This window comes from Euleptes europaea, chromosome 11, assembly GCF_029931775.1.
Source record: "Euleptes europaea isolate rEulEur1 chromosome 11, rEulEur1.hap1, whole genome shotgun sequence".
In the NCBI taxonomy this organism is placed as follows: Eukaryota; Metazoa; Chordata; class Lepidosauria; order Squamata; family Sphaerodactylidae; genus Euleptes; species Euleptes europaea.
In genome coordinates this window covers 53,219,860-53,240,842 of record NC_079322.1, presented here as the reverse complement: position 1 = coordinate 53,240,842, position 20,983 = coordinate 53,219,860, and the positions used below count along the sequence as shown (strand labels likewise).

General features: G+C 42.0%; 1 protein-coding gene across 2 annotated transcripts in view; it reads left to right on the top strand.

The window, feature by feature from the left end:
* Positions 1-20,983, top strand: part of CDK14 (cyclin dependent kinase 14) — a 242,454-nt gene that overhangs the window by 102,193 nt on the left and 119,278 nt on the right. For both annotated transcript variants that reach the window (XM_056857332.1, XM_056857333.1), the window contains one exon: positions 15,996-16,090. In XM_056857332.1, the coding sequence (XP_056713310.1) occupies positions 15,996-16,090 (95 nt within the window). The remainder of the gene's footprint in view (positions 1-15,995; positions 16,091-20,983) is intronic.

Below are 20,983 nucleotides of genomic sequence, written 5' to 3'. Positions count from 1 at the left end.
TGCTGTTACTTGACAACAGTTGCTCTTTGGGGGGAAAAAGTAGTTTGGTCTCAAAATAGCGAGTTTTTTTCTCATTTTAAATTTAATTCAGAGGGTCTCTTTTGATTGAAATATAAAATGGAGGGGACCTTTTTTTGCAGAGTTGATGGGTGTTATGCTTGGAGTTACTTATATTACTCGTTTCAGTAAAATGTTTTACGTCTCCACAGCAATGTTGAGGGTTGTAAAACTTAACCATTCAATATAAACACTTCATAAAAAAATCTCTTTAAAACACATGAAGATTCATGCATACCTGGTTTCAAACCTGTTTCTAGTCCACTGGTTCTTAACGTTTAATCCACTAACACCCACCAGGTAGGCAGTATCACCACTGAATTCTCTCAAGCCCAAAGTAAAAACAAGGGCATTAAAACATTGTTCTAGGTAAGGCTACTTTATATAGATATGTTTCATTAATATGCCAAGAGAGAAACATATGCTCAAAATCGTGCCAATATTTAAATCTGGTGGGTGCCGGTTGGAAAACCTGTTTCTTCCTTGTCTTCACTGATATTTAAGTATTTCATTTCTAGAAGCTTATACTCCCGTGGATGGAGGAATATTTTTTGTTGTGTTGTTGCCCCAAGCACGGAATGGATATTCCTGTTTGATTCTTATTTACTGTGTGCCTCTTCTTAAGGGCCTGGGAGAAAAATGTAGGAGCTGAGATTTTATCCTCAGGACGCAATGAACAGCGCAAAACTTCTCTACTTAGTATCAGAAACTATTGCAAGTGGCGGAAAGGGCTGCCTAAAATTTCAGATGTTCCCCATTTTTCTCCCAAAGTTCTGAATGGCCTCCCCAAGACTCGTAGATCACCCTTGGCAAGAGGTGCGTCGCCCCAGTTAAGAATCTTTCTAACCCTCTTTTCCTGACAACTTTTTCTAATTGACATTTGAATATATTCCTTGTATATAATGGATAATTCAGTTCTTAGCCTATTAATTTTACTGTTGCCTTTAATGTTAATTGTATTATTTTATTAGTATTAAACTTGTTTACATCATCTTAATTGCATTCATGTGCGTTTACTTCTATTTATGCCACCTTGTGAACCTATGGTGAAAGATGTTTTAGGAATACTTTTAAATAAAACGTTATAGCTGTATTTCTTCCCATAAGAAATAGCTTTATGGGAATTTTACAGAAACGAATTCTTTCTTTCCTTTCTTGTGTAGATGACTTGGTCCTGGGAGAAGGCTCAGGGTGAATAATGAGGCTATAAAAATCCCTCTAAAAAGAAATACAATACAATAATAATAATAAAAAAATCCCCACATTCTGCTGGTTTAATCCTCCACAACAAAGTCAAGCAGTTCATACAATACTTCTGGAAGAAAGCTTCGACTTTGGAGTTTTCCAGAGGGTATATAGTTCTGTATTAAGGGTCATGCATATTTTCATCGTTTGGGGCTGACTGAAATGTGAGCTAACTCCTCAATTATACCTACTCGACTGGCTTTTATTTCTGTGTTGGGAATGAGTGAAACTGCAGGCAGCTCTGACCACCAAGAGACTTCAGTAGTCAAAGAGGTCAGGAGGACTTCTACAGTATGCATCTTTGTCCACATCAGAATCTAAACTTGGTTATAGATGCAAATGATTTGAACACTTCAGACCACTCTTTAAAACCTCAAATTAAAAAATGCTTTTATTGCCTGAACGTCCATAATGCAGTTTGCGTTGTCAGATTATTGACCCCTTTCCTTGTCTGTGTGCAATTCTCATATTTGTGAGAAATATATCTCCTTGATTACCCAAAATATCAGAAGATATAACCTATGTCAGTAGAAATTAGTGCCTAGATTTCTGCATATGTAAGCAGTATCTCCACAAGGGTCCCTCCTTGTTCTGTTTGTTTCAAGCATTCTGTGTAACAATGATTTTAGATCAAGATACTGGTGTACTGTAAATTGAAGCCATGTTTTTTGCTTTCCTTCTGGAAAGCTACCGCTGTCAGGTTTTGCAATCAATATGAAAGGAGTTACATTTTAAATTAGATATTGGTCTTTACTGCGTTGTTACCATAATACAAATTAATAGCCATGTAATTTTATTACCCTAGACACTACAAATCATATGTAAGACTGACTTGGATAGAGGTTTTGTAATGAGGTATTGTAGCCTTTAATTGTTTACACTGTTGGTTTTAAGTATATTTCTGTTCAGTAACTGGGAGCCATTGCACTTATAATGTCCTTAAATCTTTACTGGATATGCATAGTATTTATCTATATTGTGAAGATAGCATTTCATATCTTAAATATACCAATAAAGGTGATGGAGACTTACAGATATTTTACTTAGTAAAAATGTCAAGTTTGTGAAATCACATGATCGCTTTCCCATAGTCTGCTTTTCTGATCCTCCGAAGCCAGGTAAAGCTTTGGATGTATTTCAGTATCGCAACAAACGTGAGTGTTCGTACATGAATGCAGGGTGTTGTCATGTTTGGGCACTCCGCCTGCACAGAGAACATGATTGAAAGCTTCCTGGTTTCGGAAGAGTTCAATTTAAATTCCAGTTTCCTGCCCAAATTAGATCCCAGTTTGTGAAGAGGAAACCAGTTCCAGTGTGCCCAGATGCCCTTGTTCAGACATCATAGCAAACTGAAGCTTGATTGAAGGTTACCACAACCAGGAAGCTTTCAATCGTATTCTCTGTGGGAGGGGTTGAAAGGGAGTGCAATAACATGGCAACGAGCAGTGTGAAGCATGAACGTAGCCTTTGTTGTGATCATGTCAGCCTCCTCCAGTGCTAATTATTTGCACTGGCTCCTTCTCATTGTTATGTCTAACCATCAAAGTCATTAGGAATAGGAATTATGACATTGCTTTCAGAATTGACCTTTTTATTGGCTACGTGTTCAGTTTAAATGATCCTGGTGTTAGAGCCCTAAAAATGTGAAGATGGTGATGAAAGTCAATCTTTAGGATGTTCTTCTTCAGTCTCTACATCTTTAAGGCCCAGTCATAACCATGGTTTGGATCCCGCCTAACATTACTGCTGACTAGGGTTGCCAACCTCCAGGGGGTGGCAGGAGATCTCCAACTGATTACAACTGATCTCCAGCCAATAGAGATCAGTTCACCTGGAGAAAATGGCCGCTTTGGCCATTGGACTCTATGGCATTGAAGCCCCTCCCTACCCAAACCCTGCCCTCCTCAGGCTCTGCCCAAAAAACCTCCCGCCGGTAGCGTAGAGGGAACTGGCAACCCTACTGCTGACAGAAGAGGGGTATTATTACTGACCCACTCCTCCCACTTCATGTCTCAGACTCCATTTCCCAGCAGCACCATTTCAGGGGGCATTTTGGGCTGTAGCAGGAGGCGGAGTCAAGAAAGTCATGCTCCACTGATGGAAGCCTTTCTGTCAGCAGAAATTTTCCAAATCCAGGTTTACCTAAAAGGTTCTATTGATTTCAGTAGGCATTTACATCCAGGTGAAAGCCAAGTGTCACTTGACACAAGGTGCCTTTTTCTCCCTTGGGTAAGGAATGTAGCTGTCTCAAGCAGCAGCCATTCGATGTAGTCAGAGTTTCTGGGGTTTCTTGGGTGACCTTGGGCCAGATGCACAGTTTCAGAACGACAGGGTGTAAAAGAAGGAAGTAAATATTTTTATCTTTATTTATTTATTTTTGCGATTTGTAGCCTGCCCTCCTCGGCCGGAGCCCGGTTCTGTCTTCTCCCTTTTGTGTTGTGTATATTGCATTGTTGGAATTAGTTTGAACTGTAAACACCTTGAATGCACTGGCACAAAGGCAGCTGTGTATAACAAACCTAGCTGTTTGAGGAAGGAGTCCACTGTATCGGATACATAGCAAGGCAGGTTTCACCTCGTCAAGACAGGTCTGGGCTTATCTTAGTTCAACCTTGTGCCTTGGAACTGGAGACCAGTTGACCTGTTCCCTAACTTAATATTTTGATAGCTATGACAGTGATGGAACCCAGGAACTGGTTAATATGTTATAGATATTATGGGTAATTGCAGTACTCTGGAATGAAGCAACTCTGTGCTTCTACAAGAGCCCCGTGGTGCAGAGTGGTTAGCTGCAGTACTGCAATCCTGCTCATGACCTGAGTTCGATCCTGACAGAAGTTGGTTTCAGGTAGCCGGCTCAAGGTTGACTCAGCCTTCCATCCTTCCGAGGCCGGTAAAATGAGTACCCAGCTTGCTGGGGGTAAAGGGGAAGATGACTGGGGAAGGCACTGGCAAACTACCCCGGACACAAAGTCTGCCTAGTAAACATTAGGATGTGACGTCACCCCATGGGTCAGGAATAACATGGTGCTTGCACAGGGGACCTTTACCTTTATGCTTCTACAAGAAAACTATTGAGGAGATGCTGTGTTGGCAATTCTTACAGCAGTAGCTGCCACGTCTGAGCTAAATTGCTCCTCTTTCATAGCTACAGTGGAAATTACAAAGCAGATCTTGACTCTGTGCATAGTTCTTCTCAGTACATTTTTGCACAGCTTCTTGGGATCATATGTTTAGGTTCTGTATTGGTGTTCTGTTGAACCCCAAAGAGAACAACAAATAATGCAATTCCCCATGGCTCCTACTAGCTTCCATAAACGGTTGTGGCACTAATAAATGCAATTGCAGGATCAATGGCGGAGTATGAGATCAATTGCAATTTAGCACAGAGAACAAGGCTATACTAGTTCAGTAGAGCTTTTGAGTGACATCTCAATTCTGTGGGTATTTGTGGCAGTTTAACAAGCAACAGTCTCTTAGTGAGACAGACGTCTTGCCTCAACCTGGAATTGTGGCAGTGCGCATTGTAGATTCCAGGCTGTTTTGTATTTAGGAGGTTAAATACTTAGAAACATCAAGCTGGAAATGAATTAGGGAATTGCCTTCTGAAAATTCAGGTGATGGGACCAAATTTCAAATGACTTCTGTGAATTTGGCCATAGGATGCCTCCAGGTCTTTCAGTCCATAGAATCTAAAATTTGCCCAGATGTATTCATTCTTTGAATGAAATCTTTAATTACATACATCTTAAAATGCAGCCTGATACATCAAGTCCAGGGTATCCTAACAAAATTTAAACCTCGGCTAAATTGTCTTGATTCCCCCCCCCCCTGAAAATAGCTTAAAACAATATGGCTGTGATCTCTTAAAGGGATATTCAACCTTCTTGAGCCTTCAGGCACTTTTGAAAATTGGAGAAAGGGTAGTGGGTGCCACCACAAAATGCATGCTATCAGGGGCAGTTACAAAACGTTGTGAGGTTTCAAGCCAAGCATTGTTGTATGGGGGGGGGGGCTATTTGTAAATATGGTTCCCTGCAAACACAAAGGTGATGCTTGTTCAAGAACACATGATCACATGAAGCTGCCTTCTACTGAACCAGACCCTCCTGGGTCCATCAAGGTCAGTATTGTCTACTCAGACTGGCAGCAGCTCTCCAGGGTCTCAGGCAGAGGTCTTTCACATCACCTCCTTGCCTAGTCCCTTTAACTGGAGATGCCAGGGATTGAACCTGGGACCTTCTGCATGCCAAGCAGAGGCTCTACCACTGAGCCACAGCCGCTCCCCTTCTCCTGAGGAAACTGCTGATGCAGTGAGATGGAAGAAAGCCACTTAGCTTCAGGGAAGAAGCAAGTGGACACCAGGTACCCACGAGCACCATATTGTAGATTACTGATCTATTGTCTATAGTATCAAAAAGCACTCTCAAATTATAGTGCAGCTGATTTATAGCTACAGGCAATCATAAAGTAAGTTTTAAGGACACTGTAATTAAAGATTTCCTTGTAAGGTGTGAGTTGTGTTAATTAGTCAATTGTAAACATTCTCAAACTAGACTAGGAAACTTTAAACCATATCTTACTTTCCATTATGCTCCAGGAGGCTTATTGCCTTCTTTCACATTCATCCTCCCAAGATTCTGCTCCAGCATGGTGCAAGTGCTGGCCAGCCTTTCCTTAACATCATTATCTTAACCTCAAACTACAATTTTCTCTAACATCTGGCATTCCTCGTTCATATATAAATCTGGGTATAGGGCCAGTTTTAAGAGCAAATTAATAGTGTGGGTGACAAGAGGTGACCCCTCACCATCCTACAGGGAGCTTCCCTGCAGCCCCTTTCCCAGCTGGCCTCGCTTCTGATATTGAAACCCAATTGAGGGGAGGGGATTTTGAGTTGCTGACTACAAGGAACATAAGAACATAAGAAAGGCCCTGCTGGATCAGACCAAGGCCCATCAAGTCCAGCAGTCTGTTCACACAGTGGCCAACCAGGTGCCTCTAGGATGCCACAAACAAGACAAGTGCCGCAGCACCATCCTGCCTGAGTTCCACCGCACCAATATAATAGGCATGCTCCTCTGATGCTAGAGAGAATAGGTATGCAGCATGACTAGTATCCATTCTAACTAATAGCCATGAATACCCCTCTCCTCCATGAATATGTCCACTCCCCTCTTAAAGCCCTCCAAGCTGGCAGCCATCACCACATCCCAGGGCAGGGAGTTCCACAATCTAGCTATGCGTTGTGTGAAAAAATACTTCCTTTTATCTGTTTTGAATCTCTCACCCTCCAGCTTCGGCAGATGACCCCACATTCTAGTATTATGGGAGAGGGAAAAAATTTCTCCCTGTCCACTCTCTCCAAACCATGTATAATTTTATAGACCTCTATCATGTCTCCCCTTAGCCGCCTTCTTTCCAAGCTAAACAGCCCTAAGCGTCTTAACCGCTCCCCATAGGACAGTGGCTCTAGTCCCCTAATCATTTTGGTTGCTCTTTTCTGCACCTTCTCAAGCTCTGTAATAGCCTTTTTTAGGTGTGGTGACCCGAACTGTACACAGTATTCCAAGTGTGGTCTCACCATAGATTTGTACAAGGACAGTATGATATCAGCAGTTTTATTCTCTATTCCTCGTCTAATTATGGCCAGCATGGAATTTGCCTTTTTTACAGCAGCCGCACACTGGGTTGACATCTTCATTGAGCTATCCACTACCACCCCAAGATCCCTTTCTTGGTCTGTTGCTGCCAGCACAGATCCCATCAGTGTATATGTGAAGTTGGGATTTGTTGCCCCAATATGCATCACTTTACACTTAACTCACATTGAATTTAATTTGCCATTTTAATGCCCATTCTTCCAGTATGTAGAGATCCTTTTGGAGCTCTTCACAGTCCGATTTTGTTTTAACCACCCTAAATAATTTGGTGTCATCTGCAAACTTGGCTACTTCATTGTTTAACCCTAACTCCAGGTCATTGATGAACAGGTTGAAAAGCACTGGTCCCAACACAGATCCCTGAGGCACCCCACTGCTCACATCCCGACATTGGGAGAATTGACCATTGATTCCTACTCTCTGCTTCCTATTTTTCAGCCAGCTCTCAATCCATAAGAGGACTTGTCTTCTTATCCCATGACTATGAAGTTTGCTTAGCAGTCTTTGGTGGGGGACTTTGTCAAAAGCTTTTTGGAAATCCAAATACACAATATCCACAGGCTCATTCCTGTCCCTATGCTTATTGGTGCTATCAAAAAACTCTTAATAGGTTAGTGAGAGGTAAGCCTTGGGAGATGGAAGGTTCAACTCTTCCCACTCATACCCCTTTGAGCCTTAGCATCACCTTTTGTTGACAGCTTTTGTATTAGCTGGTATGACTCTTACAGTTTAATGTGCCTTGTCAGCTTTGCTTTTTTTTAAAGCGAGTTAACCATTTGTAAAATGCTTAATTTTCTCTTTTCTTTATTTGAAAAACAAAGCCAACTGCACCACTACTTGTTTCGCCTTGACCCACAATACTGCAACCCCCCTCCAGCAGGACTGGGCCAGCTGTTCAGTCTGTAGACAGCCATCAGGTAGAGGAGTCAACTTTAAAGCCAATCACTCAAAACAGGAAATACTCTCTCTTTTTCCTTTGCTCCTGGTGGTCGTGGGAGTTAGCCTTCTGCCTTATTTCTGCCCTTCTCATGTTTGTTTCCATTAATTTCAAAAACAGATAAAGCGCCTCTGGGAGAACTGCATAAATTAGATTAATCTAAACATGATACAAAGCTGAATTGCTTCCTGTAACAGCACTTAATTCTTGACCTGTTTCCAAGTAGCTAGTTTATACTGTTATTTTCTTCAAATCCTAAATTCTGACGTGCTTGTTGCTGGGTTTTTAATGTGCTGCGACCTTACTAGGGTTAAATCACCTTCTCTCAGAAGAAAACAATCAGCTTTCAAAGTTCTCTTGCTTTGATGTGCTCAAGATAAGATGACATGCAGTGAAAACGTGAGGGATGGCTTCTGAGGACAGTTTTTAGATTCTTCCTCTATCTAGGCTGTCGTTATTAAAAAGAAAAAAAAATAACATGGCATTTTCACCGAATGATCTTTCAATAATATCTTTCATTACTTTTGCTCGGAAACATAATGAAACAAATATCTGATATTAGGACTCTGAACTAGAAGAAGAATAAAGAAAACTTTTGTATAGCTGCCCTGAGCCTGTTTTTTGCTGGGGGGAGGGGGAGGAGGGACGCGGTATAAGTTGAATAAAATAAATAGCTAGAAAAGGGCCTTACAATTAGGGTGCTGAACTGATGGCTGGAGCAGTTACAGATGTTGTGCAAAATGTCCTGATCCTGTAATGTGATATTGGTTTGTATCCTGCCACTGGTGAAATCGGATACTTTCTGCCAACAGCCTCCTGTGGGCTCCCCCTCTCCCCGGGAAGGGTACCTTCACAAACCATCTCTGTTGCTTAGAGCAACTGGTTTTAAAAAAAAGGTAAAACCAAGGCACTAGCTATGTTTTGGACAAGAACCTTTAAAACATCATCAGTTTTCTTATTATTTAGGCTGCATATAGCCTGTCTCATTTAAAAAAACCAATGTGACTCATTGCTAGCTCTGCCTGAAAAGCTGGGGACATCTGTGCATTGTTTCAGATTACGTGTATTGCTCTTTTACCTACCTGCCTTTCCCCCCAAGAGATTCAACTGTTTTCTAAAACTAACCTCTGCATTGTTTTCCCATCTGTTTTTAATTGTACTTTGAAAGGAATCAAACAGATCACCGCAAAGGCTGGGAACTTTGTGAGGATCTTATTTAATGTCTTGCTGCAAGCATCCATTGTTCCAATGCAAAACAAAATTGCATTTACAAGTACAGAATGATAAACCAGTGCACTTCTGTATTTACATAAGAAAGCAAAAATACAACCCCTTTCTCCCCCGTTATGCACTCCCACTCGCAGCTGTGCAGACATGTTATCCCCAATCAGCTTTGCTAATATTGTATTGAAGCACAGCTACAAGTACAGTAAAGTGTAGATAAAATGTCAGAAGGCAGAAAAGTTTGACATCACTACTTCCAGGTTGCTTTTCTGTCAAATACATTTTTTACTAAATGTACCATATTTTTCCATGTAGAAGACGCCCCCGTGTATAAGACGCCCCCTTTTTAAAAACCCAATATTAAGAAATCAGGGGTCGTCTTATATATGGGGGCGTGTACAAAATACGGGTGGGGAAGAGAGTGGGGACCACAGAAGGCCGGCCACTGACCGGCCAGGGTGACTGGGCTCTTCCCTGCCCACTCTCTTCCCCGCCCATCAGCTGACTGGCAGGGAAAAGAGCGGGGACCATGGGAAGGCCAGTTTTTTTCTAAATACTTTTAGAAAAAAGATCGTCTTATACATGGAAAATACAGTACTTTACTAATATGCAGAGATCCCCCCTCAAATGCTGATATGATTTTGTTTGTTTGTTTTCCACTCCAGTTTCAATTCAGCTTGTTAGTTTTCTATTACAACTTTAGTTTGACTTTTGAAGTCTTAGGGACAGCGCTGAATTAAATGGAAATGGCTTTCTTAAAAGTGATAGATAGAATTGAGGAGCCCATGTGTTTCATGCTAAATTCTTAAATCCAACCCATAAGATACTGTAAGGAAGAATACAAAGTAAATATGTGGCTAAAGAATCCCTTTTAATTACACAAGATGTCTCCAATCTATAGGTCAGAATGATATTCTTCTCAAGTATGCTAATCTTAACAGGAAAACGTGACTTTCTGTTTTTAACTTTCCCAGTTTGAATAAAGAGTGATCATCCTATATGTGCTCAAGCCTATCAGTTTTCATTATTCTTGCACACCCACACCACAACCTGGGCTGGATGGCCTGGGATAGTCCAATCTTGTCAGATCTCAGAAGCTAAGCAGGGTCAGCCCTGGATAATACCTTACACCAAGGAGGTTCAGGGTTGCTATGCTGAGGCAGGCAATGGCAAATCCCCTCTGTTCGTCTCTTGCCTTGAAAACTCTACAGGATCACTGTAACTCTACAGGGTCAGCTGCAGCTTGACAGCAATTTCCAACACCAACACCCGGCTACATGTTGTGGAATTTTATTATAAGAAATTTATTGTTTCGGTGCAATCATGTTTAGACAATTAGTATTTGTTTACAAAGAGTGTGTCAGAAGACAGTTCTGAAGATATGGAGGAAAATCTAGTCTCAAATTATATTTTGTTTCAGGCATTTTTCAGAGCAACTCTAGGATAGTAACAGTCTTTGTACTATAGCTCCCTAACTATGAAGGTAGCAGAACATGATGAATTGAGTGGATTATATTAGCCAATATTTACAGAAGCATCAGGTCTAATCAGTTTTCAAGGGATAATGGAAGTGTCTTGATAAATAGATTAGAATGCTTCTCGATAAATAGATCAGAATGCAATGTGATCAGCCACAGGAAATGCTCTGGTATGCCTTTCTTTCATGTGCATCATGAAGCTTGTTCTTCTAGTTACTTGTAAGCATAGGCTAAAGGCTTTAAAAGCATGATCTATTACAGTGCAATCCTAAAGGGGAGGCGATTGGCCGTACGAGCTGGTGTGACCCCTGCGCCAGCGTTAGTGCCATTTGCACCGTGCATGGGCACCAGCGCAGCCTCAGCGGCAGTGTTCCTCTAGCAGAGGGGCTCATGCTGCTGCCAAAGGGGGCATTCCTGGGGGTGGGGCTGACACTAGTCAGCTCACTAAGCCCTTTCACCCCGGGAATGCTCCCTTTTGCCGGCCTAGAGTTACGCCAGCAAAAATGGTGTCGTCCCATGGAACTGCATAGAGCACTTCCATGGGGCTTGGGGAAATTCCCGATCAGCTTGAATTCCAGATGACAGATACAGTTGAATGTAATTGAATTCCAGATGACAGATCAGTTCCCCTAGAGAAAATGGCTTCTTTGGAGAGTGGAGGCTATGACATTATACCATGCTGAGGTCGCTTCCCTCCCAAACCTCCCCCTCCCAAGGCTGCACCCCCAAATCTCCAAGAATTTCTCAACCTGGGACTGGAAACCTTAAGGGGGAACTGATCTTTGTACCTGCGAGATCCATTGTGATTCCAGGAGATCTCCAGACCCCATGTGGAGGTTGACACCCTAGAAGGAGAAAAGGGAGCACGAAAAGGGGAGAAGCTTTGGTGCTTTCAGGAAAGGGAAAGAGGAAATAGTGGGGGAGAGGGAAATGACATGCCTCCAACTAGTCCTTGTGGTCAAAGCGAATATTGTTGACGAGGCCACTGAATCCCTATGTCCAAACATTTACACTTGGATTCTTGTTCTATTCTATAAAATGAAATAGTCTTTTTAAATATCACTCTAAGTGTCTAGCTCCTGTGTCAATCTCAACACCAGCAAAACCAGACAACTCACAGACTAAGATGGGGCTTCTATATCTTAGAGGGAGACCTCAAATAAGCAGAAAAAGATAACCTTATAATCAAAAGGACCCCCTCCCTGCCAAATGCCCGATGAGCTCTGAATATGCTCCAGGAGGCACAGAATGTTGAAAGGAACTAAGTGCCAATTAAAAGAATGGATATGGGGAAATCAGGTTGCCCATGCCCCTGAGAATGTTAAGAATCTCAGAGACGGAGATAGGGCAGGGGAGTAGTAATTGCTTGTTTATATTAGATTTAAAATTTGGCAACAGATTCTTTTTTTTAAACCCTACAGTTAACTGGAACAAAATGAAGCTTAAAAACAAATGAAATGCTTTGCATATGATTTCTTCGTTAGGCCCTAATTTAATCTTAAAGGAAAATACTTGCGAAATAATGAAACTAGGTTCACTGTACCTATATATGTTGCTTTATGTTTTCTGTATCTTAATTGACAGCCCCATCCTGTGCATGCATAGTCATGTGTAAGTCTCCTTAGGTTCAACAGGACACTGTCTGGTAAGTGTGCATAGGATTGCAGCCTTAATTTAATTTATGGTGGTATTTTCCTTCTTCTGCAAGTGTAGATTAATAATATTAACAGTATGCATATTCAGTACCTTTATGAATTCACTGGTGGTGGTGGTGGAAAGTGCCGTCAAGTCCCAGCTGACTTATGGCGATCCCATAGGGTTTGCAAGGCAAAAGACATTCAGAGGTGGTTTGCCATTGCCTGTCTCCATGTCAGGACCCTGTATTCCCTGGAGGACTCCTATCCAAATACTAGCCAGGGCCGACCTTGCTTAGCTTCTGAGATCTGACAAAATCGGGCTATCCTGGGCTATCCAGCTCAGGGCATGAATTCACTACTGATGTAAATTTAGAAGCCTACTTGAAGTCCTGCCTGAGCTTATCGCAGGTAATCTCTTTTCTTGGCCTGATCTAAATACCTTTTTAAAAAAAAAATATGGGAAGCTTGTGTTGACTTTTGTAGAAAGGTTTATGTGTTCAAGTTGCCTTGTAGTGTAGTCCCTGCCATTCATTCTTTAATAAGTTTTGGAATACATTTGTTTTGACAGAAATGACCCCATTGAATCAACTCTTGGTCACTGATTGCTTGGTGCCCATGTTGCAAGTAATCCCAATTATGGAACCATTAGATGACTGGGCTATCACATAACTGTTGTAACCACCATATGGGAAAGAAAGTGGATCTCACTATGCGTTTTGCTCAGGGTTGAGAACTTACTCAGGTCTGTCATCTCTCCCTCCCTCCTTCACTTTTTTAAAGCCAGTCTTCTAACGGCTGAAATTGTCTACCATAGGAACAAACAAGAACGTATCTTACTTAACAATTGCACGTCCAATCAAACAATAAGTGCATATGTCCTAATTTTAGACTCTTGCATCACATGCTAGGATGGTTGCTTAATACTCATTGGGGAATTGAATTACAGTGGAGCCATCTGTTTATCTTTACATTTGCTGGGAGGACAAAAAGGCCATGCCCAGTTAGCATTACACAAGCACTTTGCTAGTCAAATGCTAGAGCACTGTACTCATTAATGTGGTTTCTATGTGGCATGCACTTTCTAGTTTTCTATCTCGATTAAACATCTGTGTGATTGGTAGATGAGGGCTAAATCTTGTTCCAGTGTTAGCAGCAGCAGACTTGGGTTTGTTCCTTCAGAATTCTCTAAGTTGCCTTCTGCACTTGCTATATTTTTCAATTCATGAATAGGGTTGCCAGGTGCCCGCTGGTGGCGGGCAAACCCCTGGCAATTGCCCCCTCTGCCCACCGACCACCTGAGGGTCGGCAAGCAAACATGCATGCGTGCATACCACGTGCAGTTTAGAACCGGAAGTTCCGCCTCACAAAGGGCCTTTACCTCTTAGTTTGAGTGGTAAGTTTACCACTACAACATACTTCCAGCGAGAATCTGAATGTCTGTCATTGGAGGGAATAGTGAAGAAGTAAGGTTTCCAATCCCTTCCTCATAGGTAAAGGACCAAGATCTAGTTTGTGTACTCCTGTCCTTCTCTGCAGCAGTGACTTAATTATGGTTAATAATTTACACTGGCACAAGTGTTAACCATAATTCACATTAAGGTAGGTTCATTTTTAACCAGTCCAGGGTTAAGCGGTCAGGTGTAACCCTAACCTATAGATAACACTGGCTGAATTCGCATGTGAGAAAAGGAGCACATGATATCTCCTTAAGGGAGGGAGCATATAATCCATGGCATATAAACCATAGTTAAGAGATTGGAAGTATAATCCTAAAGAGAGTTGCGTCCTTCTATGCCCATTGACTTCAACAGATTTGGAAGGGTGGAACTATATTTAGGATTGCACCATGGGACTGTTGTATCTGAGCATTACAGCATAGGATGTCTTTCTGTGCCTCAGCATATATGCTTTGGACACACTGTGTGTTATGGAGGCTTATCCCTTTTTCTTCTTTTTTTTAAAGAGATGGTAGGGTTAGCAATTTCCCTCTGGTGTGGGTCCTCCTTTCAACAGATTGAAACAGCTGTTTCTAGGGAGGGTGATGGCTGTCTCCAAAGAGAGACCAAGACCTGTGCAGTCCACATTAGCTATAATCCTTGTAGTAAAACATTGTGGTTGATGTGGGTCTAGAAGTGAAGGTATACACATTCTCTGATCCTTCAAGGATTTGAGAGTAGTCCTAGAGAACCAAAGGGGCATATTTCTCCCTCATGTCTTGACTTTCAGCCCATTCCTGAGCCAGAGGGCCGAATGGGCTTAGGAGGCAACCGGCCCCTTATGTCGGCATCTGTACCACTTGCACTGTGCAAACTGACGCTGATGCTGGCATAATGCCACTTACGCTGGCCTCCCAGGACTGTGGCCCTTGGACGCCGGCTTGGCCTCCCGAGGTGTTTCCATGGCGTTCTCGGGGGTGGGGCTGTTTTTCTCTGTGGAGCTCCCCCCTTTTAATTTTCTTTTTATTTTAAAAATGCTGCTTTTTTATCCTGTAGTGGCTGTGAAACCTTGAAGGCGCCATGGCCACACCATCCCCAGCCGCTGCCAGGCTCAGGAATGAGCCCTTAGAGAAGGACTTCAATCAACTAGCTAATATTTTAACCTTGGAAACCAGTGTTTTGTTTCCCCCATCCAAATCAATTGAGTCTTCAAGTTTGTTTGTTCCTTTTCTCATATTTAAATAACATTTAAATAACATAGTATTTAATGACATTTAAACAGACTTATGAGTGTGAAAACAATAGCCCTGTGTTCACCAATTGACATCAATACCAACCCTCCACAATTGCCAAGGGTCAGAGAGGTTACATCTTAATGTAGGACTTTCCTACATATGAAGGTACTAAAACACAAATTGATTTTATTTTTTCATCAACAAGATTGCAGACAAAAACATGTGAAGTAAGAAAATAGAAAAGATTGCTTAGATGTGACAACAGTTGCACATCATTATATTTGGGTTGATGGCTGATGTTAGTCTTTCCTTGATGTATGCATGAGATGACATGTCATCCCCGGTATTTTGGCATCTGTGGCAACACATGACTTGTCATGTCACATTGGTTAAATATGCCATATCTTAGGAATATTAAATATGCATTACAGTGTGAGCATTAAATATAGATTACAAAGCTAAATAAAATGTGGGTGAAACCTTTTAAAGGTTCAATTGGAAAATGTTCTGGTGTTATCATTCCACATACAATATAATTTTTAAATGTAGCGATTGGTTGGAATGCTCCAGTGTTGAAACTCTGAGTGAAATACTAGTACAGTAACTAATAAATAGAGCCAACTGATTTTATCAGGACCGTGATGATGAGGGCAGATTGAGGTCTGGTAATAAGATTTTGTGAAGGGCAATACAGTAAAGTAATATGCCAGACGGCTTCTGATAGAAACGTTGTACATACATGTGTGCAGTCTTTGTCACACACATTTAATGTGTTTTGGAAGTGCTTGGTTCTCACAGTGGCATAACTGAAAGAATTAATTCTTTTTGCCCTTTCCCTAATATTCCTTGTTTCACATGGCTTTAAGGGTAAAGAAATAAAGTGCAACGCCATCCTCTTTGTTCAGTGAAATGAATGGAAGTTGTGTCTGAATGAATGCGGAATATGGACATAGGTTGTGGGACAGCTGTATCTTCAAAACATCTGTGAAAGTGTCATGTAAAATCTCATGGAAATCGGGCATTAATAGTGCACGTGGTGTTGATTTCCCACATTTCCTACAAGTTGTGCCTTTTGTCTTTCAGCTTCCCTTCTGAAAGGCCTAAAGCATGCTAATATTGTGCTGCTTCATGATATCATCCACACCAAGGAGACATTGACCCTGGTCTTTGAGTTTGTGGTAAGTTTATAATTTTTTTTCATATGCTTTTGGATTTTGATCCTCTAAAAGAATAATGGCTCCCTATGAGTAAAGGAGAACTGGATAATTCACATTATAAACCCTTGTGCCCGTGGGGTTGCACTGAAAAGTCTGTATGTTGTTATAGCCGCTTCGTAGATGGAGTTTTAAGTAACAGACATTGCTATAATTTAAAATGGATTCTTCAGTAATGTTATTAACTGTTGGTATGATTATAGGCTGTCGCATTTAAGCTTTTCAGATTGTTAGCTACTGTAAGACTCAACAATAAGAAGAAAGCAAGCAACATACCAGGTTAAAATATTCCCAAGTGACTTCAGTTGCACCTGGCTAGCTTGTCTTTTAATAAGCAGTGTCAGAAAAAGTCTGGTGAATGTAATTCATACTCTGTAGGCTTTTCTCTCTGACTTGCATTTCAGCTATTAATTAAAACTTCAGTTTGCACAGTACACAGTGTAATGATCTAATTTTGTTCAGAGAATTGCTTTGTGAAATCCTGGGCTTGAATTCCTAATTAATCATTCGACATTTTTCCTAAGAAAAACATGTGTTATTTCTGTAGAACTACTTCAGCATTTAGCTGCAGTATTGTGCAATGTGCAATCATAATTAACCTTCCGATTTCTACAGATGAATTAGATATTATTATAATTTATTATAAGCAAATGATTTTTTCTTTAAGATAGAATATGTTTATGAACATTGTTGAAAAAGCTCCACCGTTATAAAAATTTAATGAGTTTTTAATACATTTGTTTTTAATGAAAAATGCATGCATTCTACTGTACAAAGTGGGCCTCAGTTTTAAGACTTCATTGCATTCTTTTGGGGAACTCTGCTGTCTCCCTCCTCTCCACCATTCAGCTGCTCTGTTTGTCATATGAAAAGCCTATTTACCTTGCCTATTTGCATATAAATGATACATTTTAATAATATGGCTATTTGGCTAGAGGATAAGTAGTGCATAACAGTTGCAGGCATAATATTGCAGATATTAACATATTTAAATTACTTTGTTTAACAGTCTAAATAAATGTGAATTCCAGCATCCTTAACTTCAAACTGAGAGTTAATTGACAAGCCATAGCTTTGAATTGTTATATAACAGGATACATGTTTTTAAACATTTTCCCATGAGTGGAATTTGCCCTCCTTACAATATAGAGCTAATTTGTTGGGAAAAATTAATTATCATGCAACTATCCACCTCTTACACATAAATGCTTCTTGCTGGCTTCCTTCCTTTGATCAAGTTGTACTAGAGTGGACAGTGTGCTTTGCTACTCTCTGGAGAGACACAGGGCCATGACCCGGAAGGCCCAGGCTAACCTGATCTGATCAGATCTCAGAAGCTAAGCAGAGTTGACCCAGGCAAGTATTTGGATGGAAGACCACCAAGAAATACCAGGGCCATTATGCAGAGGAAGGCAATGGGAGACCACCTCTGTTAGTCTCTTCCCTTGAAAACCCTACTGGGTTGCCATAAGTCGGCTGCATCTTGGCAGCACTTTACACACACAGGCACAGCCATGGTGGAATAGAGTAGGGGGAAGGCAATATGCCTGTGGACATGGAGCATCCAGAGAAGCTTTGCCTGTAATTGATGGCCACTGGGCACCTGACTTCATGGTCAGTAAACAAAAGGAACAGGCTGACCCAGGTCAAGAAGGATCAGAATAGGAACTTTCCTTTGTGTAACCTGGCATAACCCTCTGTACCTGGTTTACCACCCTTGAACTGTAAAGGTGGGGTGAAAACTTGAACAATTAAATGAAAGCTCTTCCGTTAACCTACAAATAAATAAATACAAGAGGATCTGCCTTAGCTAAGGCAATTAATAAAAAAAAATTACCTACAATGTTTGGCTGCAATCCTGAACAGAGCTGCTTAAATCCTGTTGGAGAAAGGGGGTCTAAATTATATTTATGCAGCCTAACTAGATAGAGGATTACTGTCTCAGTGAACTTGGATTAGGCTAGTAATGTGGTCCAAATCTACATTGCTAAAAGATGACCTCTAAATGCTAATGAGAATGTCAGTACTTTGCATAATTATTCAAATATGCTGTTATCAATAACTGAACTTGAAACTTTTATGCCCTTCTGTATGACAAATGAAAAGAGCGCATGCAACGTACTCACCATTATGTTTTTAATATTTATGTACAAGAAATGAAATGGGAATTGTCTTATAATTGAAAGTTAAATTTGTAACAAGAGTAATGTTTGCTGCAGCGATGTCTCAAAAAGGGATGCGTAGCATAACATCTCAGTTTAATTTAAAATGCTGTATTTTCAATTACCTTGTTGACTTTAATCTTTGGGTGGCAATGTGCATAAGTGTAGAGTGGAATGTTTAACTATGTATATCATGTATCTTATAAAGTGACTTCAAAAGTAACTTTTAAAAATGTTGTAAGGACCAGACCTGTAAAGACTAGCCCTGACCTGGATGGCCCAGGCTAGCCTGATCTCGTCAGATCTCAGAAGCTAAGCAGGGTCAGCCCTGGTTAGTATTTGGATGGGAGACCATCAAGGAATACCAGGGTTGCTGTGCAAAGGAAGGCAATGGCAAACCACCCCTGTTAGTCTCTTGCCATGAAATCCCCCAAAAGGGGTCGCCATAAGTCGGCTGCGACTTGAAGGCACTTTACGCGCACGCACGCACACACACAGATTATGTGGACCATTGAAATTTTGTAGTTTTAAGGAATTGTGTGTTTCTGATTTTTTTTGTTGAATTCAGGAAAACTGTTAAAGCGTTAATAAGCAGCCATGAACCATGAGTACCGTATATACCCATGTATAAGCCGACCCGCGTATAAGCCGAGGTGCCTAATTTCTCCCCAAAAATGGGGAAAAATTAGGCACCCGCGTATAAGCCGAGGGTCGGCTTATAACACACACCCCCCGCGCGCGCGCAGGCTTACCGGTACCTTCTGGGCTCCTGGCGGCGGGCCCGGTGGGACCGGCGTAGCAGCCTCCCTGCAGCCGCAGGGGGCCTCTGGAGGCCGCTCACGGCCGGGAGAAGGGGGCGGGGGCGGCTGGGCGGCCTCCCCGCGGCCGCAGAGGGCCTCTAAAGGCCGCTCCCGGCTAGGAGAAGGCGGCGGGGGCGGCTGGTCGGCCTCCCCGCGGCCGCAGAGGGCCTCTGGAGGCCGCTCCCGGCCGGGAGAAGGCGGCGGGGGCGGCTGGTCGGCCTCCCCGCGGCTGCAGAGGGCCTCTAGAGGCCACTCCCGGCCGGGAGAAGGCAGCGGGGGCGGCTGGTCGGCCTCCCCGCGGCCGCAGGGGGCCTCTGGAGGCCACTCCCGGCCGGGAGAAGGCAGAGGGGGCGGCTGGTCGGCCTCCCCGCGGCCACAGGAGGCCGCTCCCAGCCAGGAAAAGACGGCGGAGGTAAGTTCCCCCCTCCCTCCTCCCTCCTCCCTCCCCCCTCTACCGTATTGACCCGCGTATAAGCCGAGTTCGGCTTTTTCAGCCCTTTTTTTGGGCTGAAAAACTCGGCTTATACACGAGTATATACGGTATGTTAAAAGTCTAATTTTAGAAGGCTGATAGTAGTGGAGCTCAAATGCAAGTTTTTGCCCACAGTTTAATGAAAATAGGTAAGGAAAATTCTAGCAAACAGTGGTTTGTTTTGAGGATACAATGGAGAAGAATGATGGAAGCAGCTTTGGGTTCCCTTTGGGGAGAAAGGTGGAGTATAAATATAATTCTTCTTGTAGCCTCTGACAGCATTTTTGTCGTGACCTCTCCTGGGCCAGTGGGGAAACAAAGGCGATTCTAAGCATCAGCAAAGCAAAGATGCAAAATAATAGATTTTGACAATAAACAATGTCTTTGGAGTGTGTGGAACTATGAATAGAGTTTTCTACTGCTTATAATGTAAGCCGTAGATGAAATAGAATAAATCAATGACTTCAGTGATCCTTAAAACTAGCATCAAGACAAAATCTTAAATCAAGTAGGAAAATTGATCTTGGAGTATACCACTTCAGACAGAAGTGAAGTATACCTCCCTGTGGAAAGATCAGGAGGCTCAGAGGGGTCCCGAAACCACTAGACCCCCCAGATCTGGGACCTTAGTCAATGGTAGAAGAAAAAAAGAGGGGAATAGAACCCAACCTAGAAAACAGAAGTTGGGTACCCAAGGTTGGGTGGGATGAAAAAAATATAAATAATGGAAATATATAATTTATTAGAAGTGCTATGTCAAGATTAACATTATTTTAAAAACGTTAAAACCGCACAATGGCATTTCCTAAGGTTGATAACTGTCACCACATGCCAAACATGTTTCGGCCTATATGGCCTTCCTCACTGGTCTATGTGAAACCCATATAAAACATGCACACATATTAAAAATATATTTACATATACAGGCAATATAAAACAAATCAGGCATGTAATAGGTTGTATATATTACCAAAGACACCAACATCTGGTAAAATTGTTTTAAGTTTTTATGCTGGTCTGTATATGTCTCCCATATAAGCTGCTTGCAAGTATCAACCTAGTCAAACAATGACATAGTGCTTCTAATTAATCTTGACATAGTGCTTCTAAGAAATTATATATTTCCATTATTTATAATTTTTTCATCCCACCCAACCTTAGTCAATTGGACCTGCCTCTGAAAGCCCAATTTTTAGATAAGCCTGCTAATATGCCAGACCCTGTCAAAGCCTGCCCCCTGCCTTATAGGGCCAGATCCTGGGCCACCAGTTTTCCAAGTTCTCCCCGCCCCCCTCCACACACACCAGCAGAAGTGGTGAAGATGACAGGCCGGTGAGGAGGCAGCTCAATGTCGACAAAGCACCAGGCTGGCAGCCTGTGTTCATAATAACATAGGAAGAGCCCTGCTGGATCAAGCCAGTGG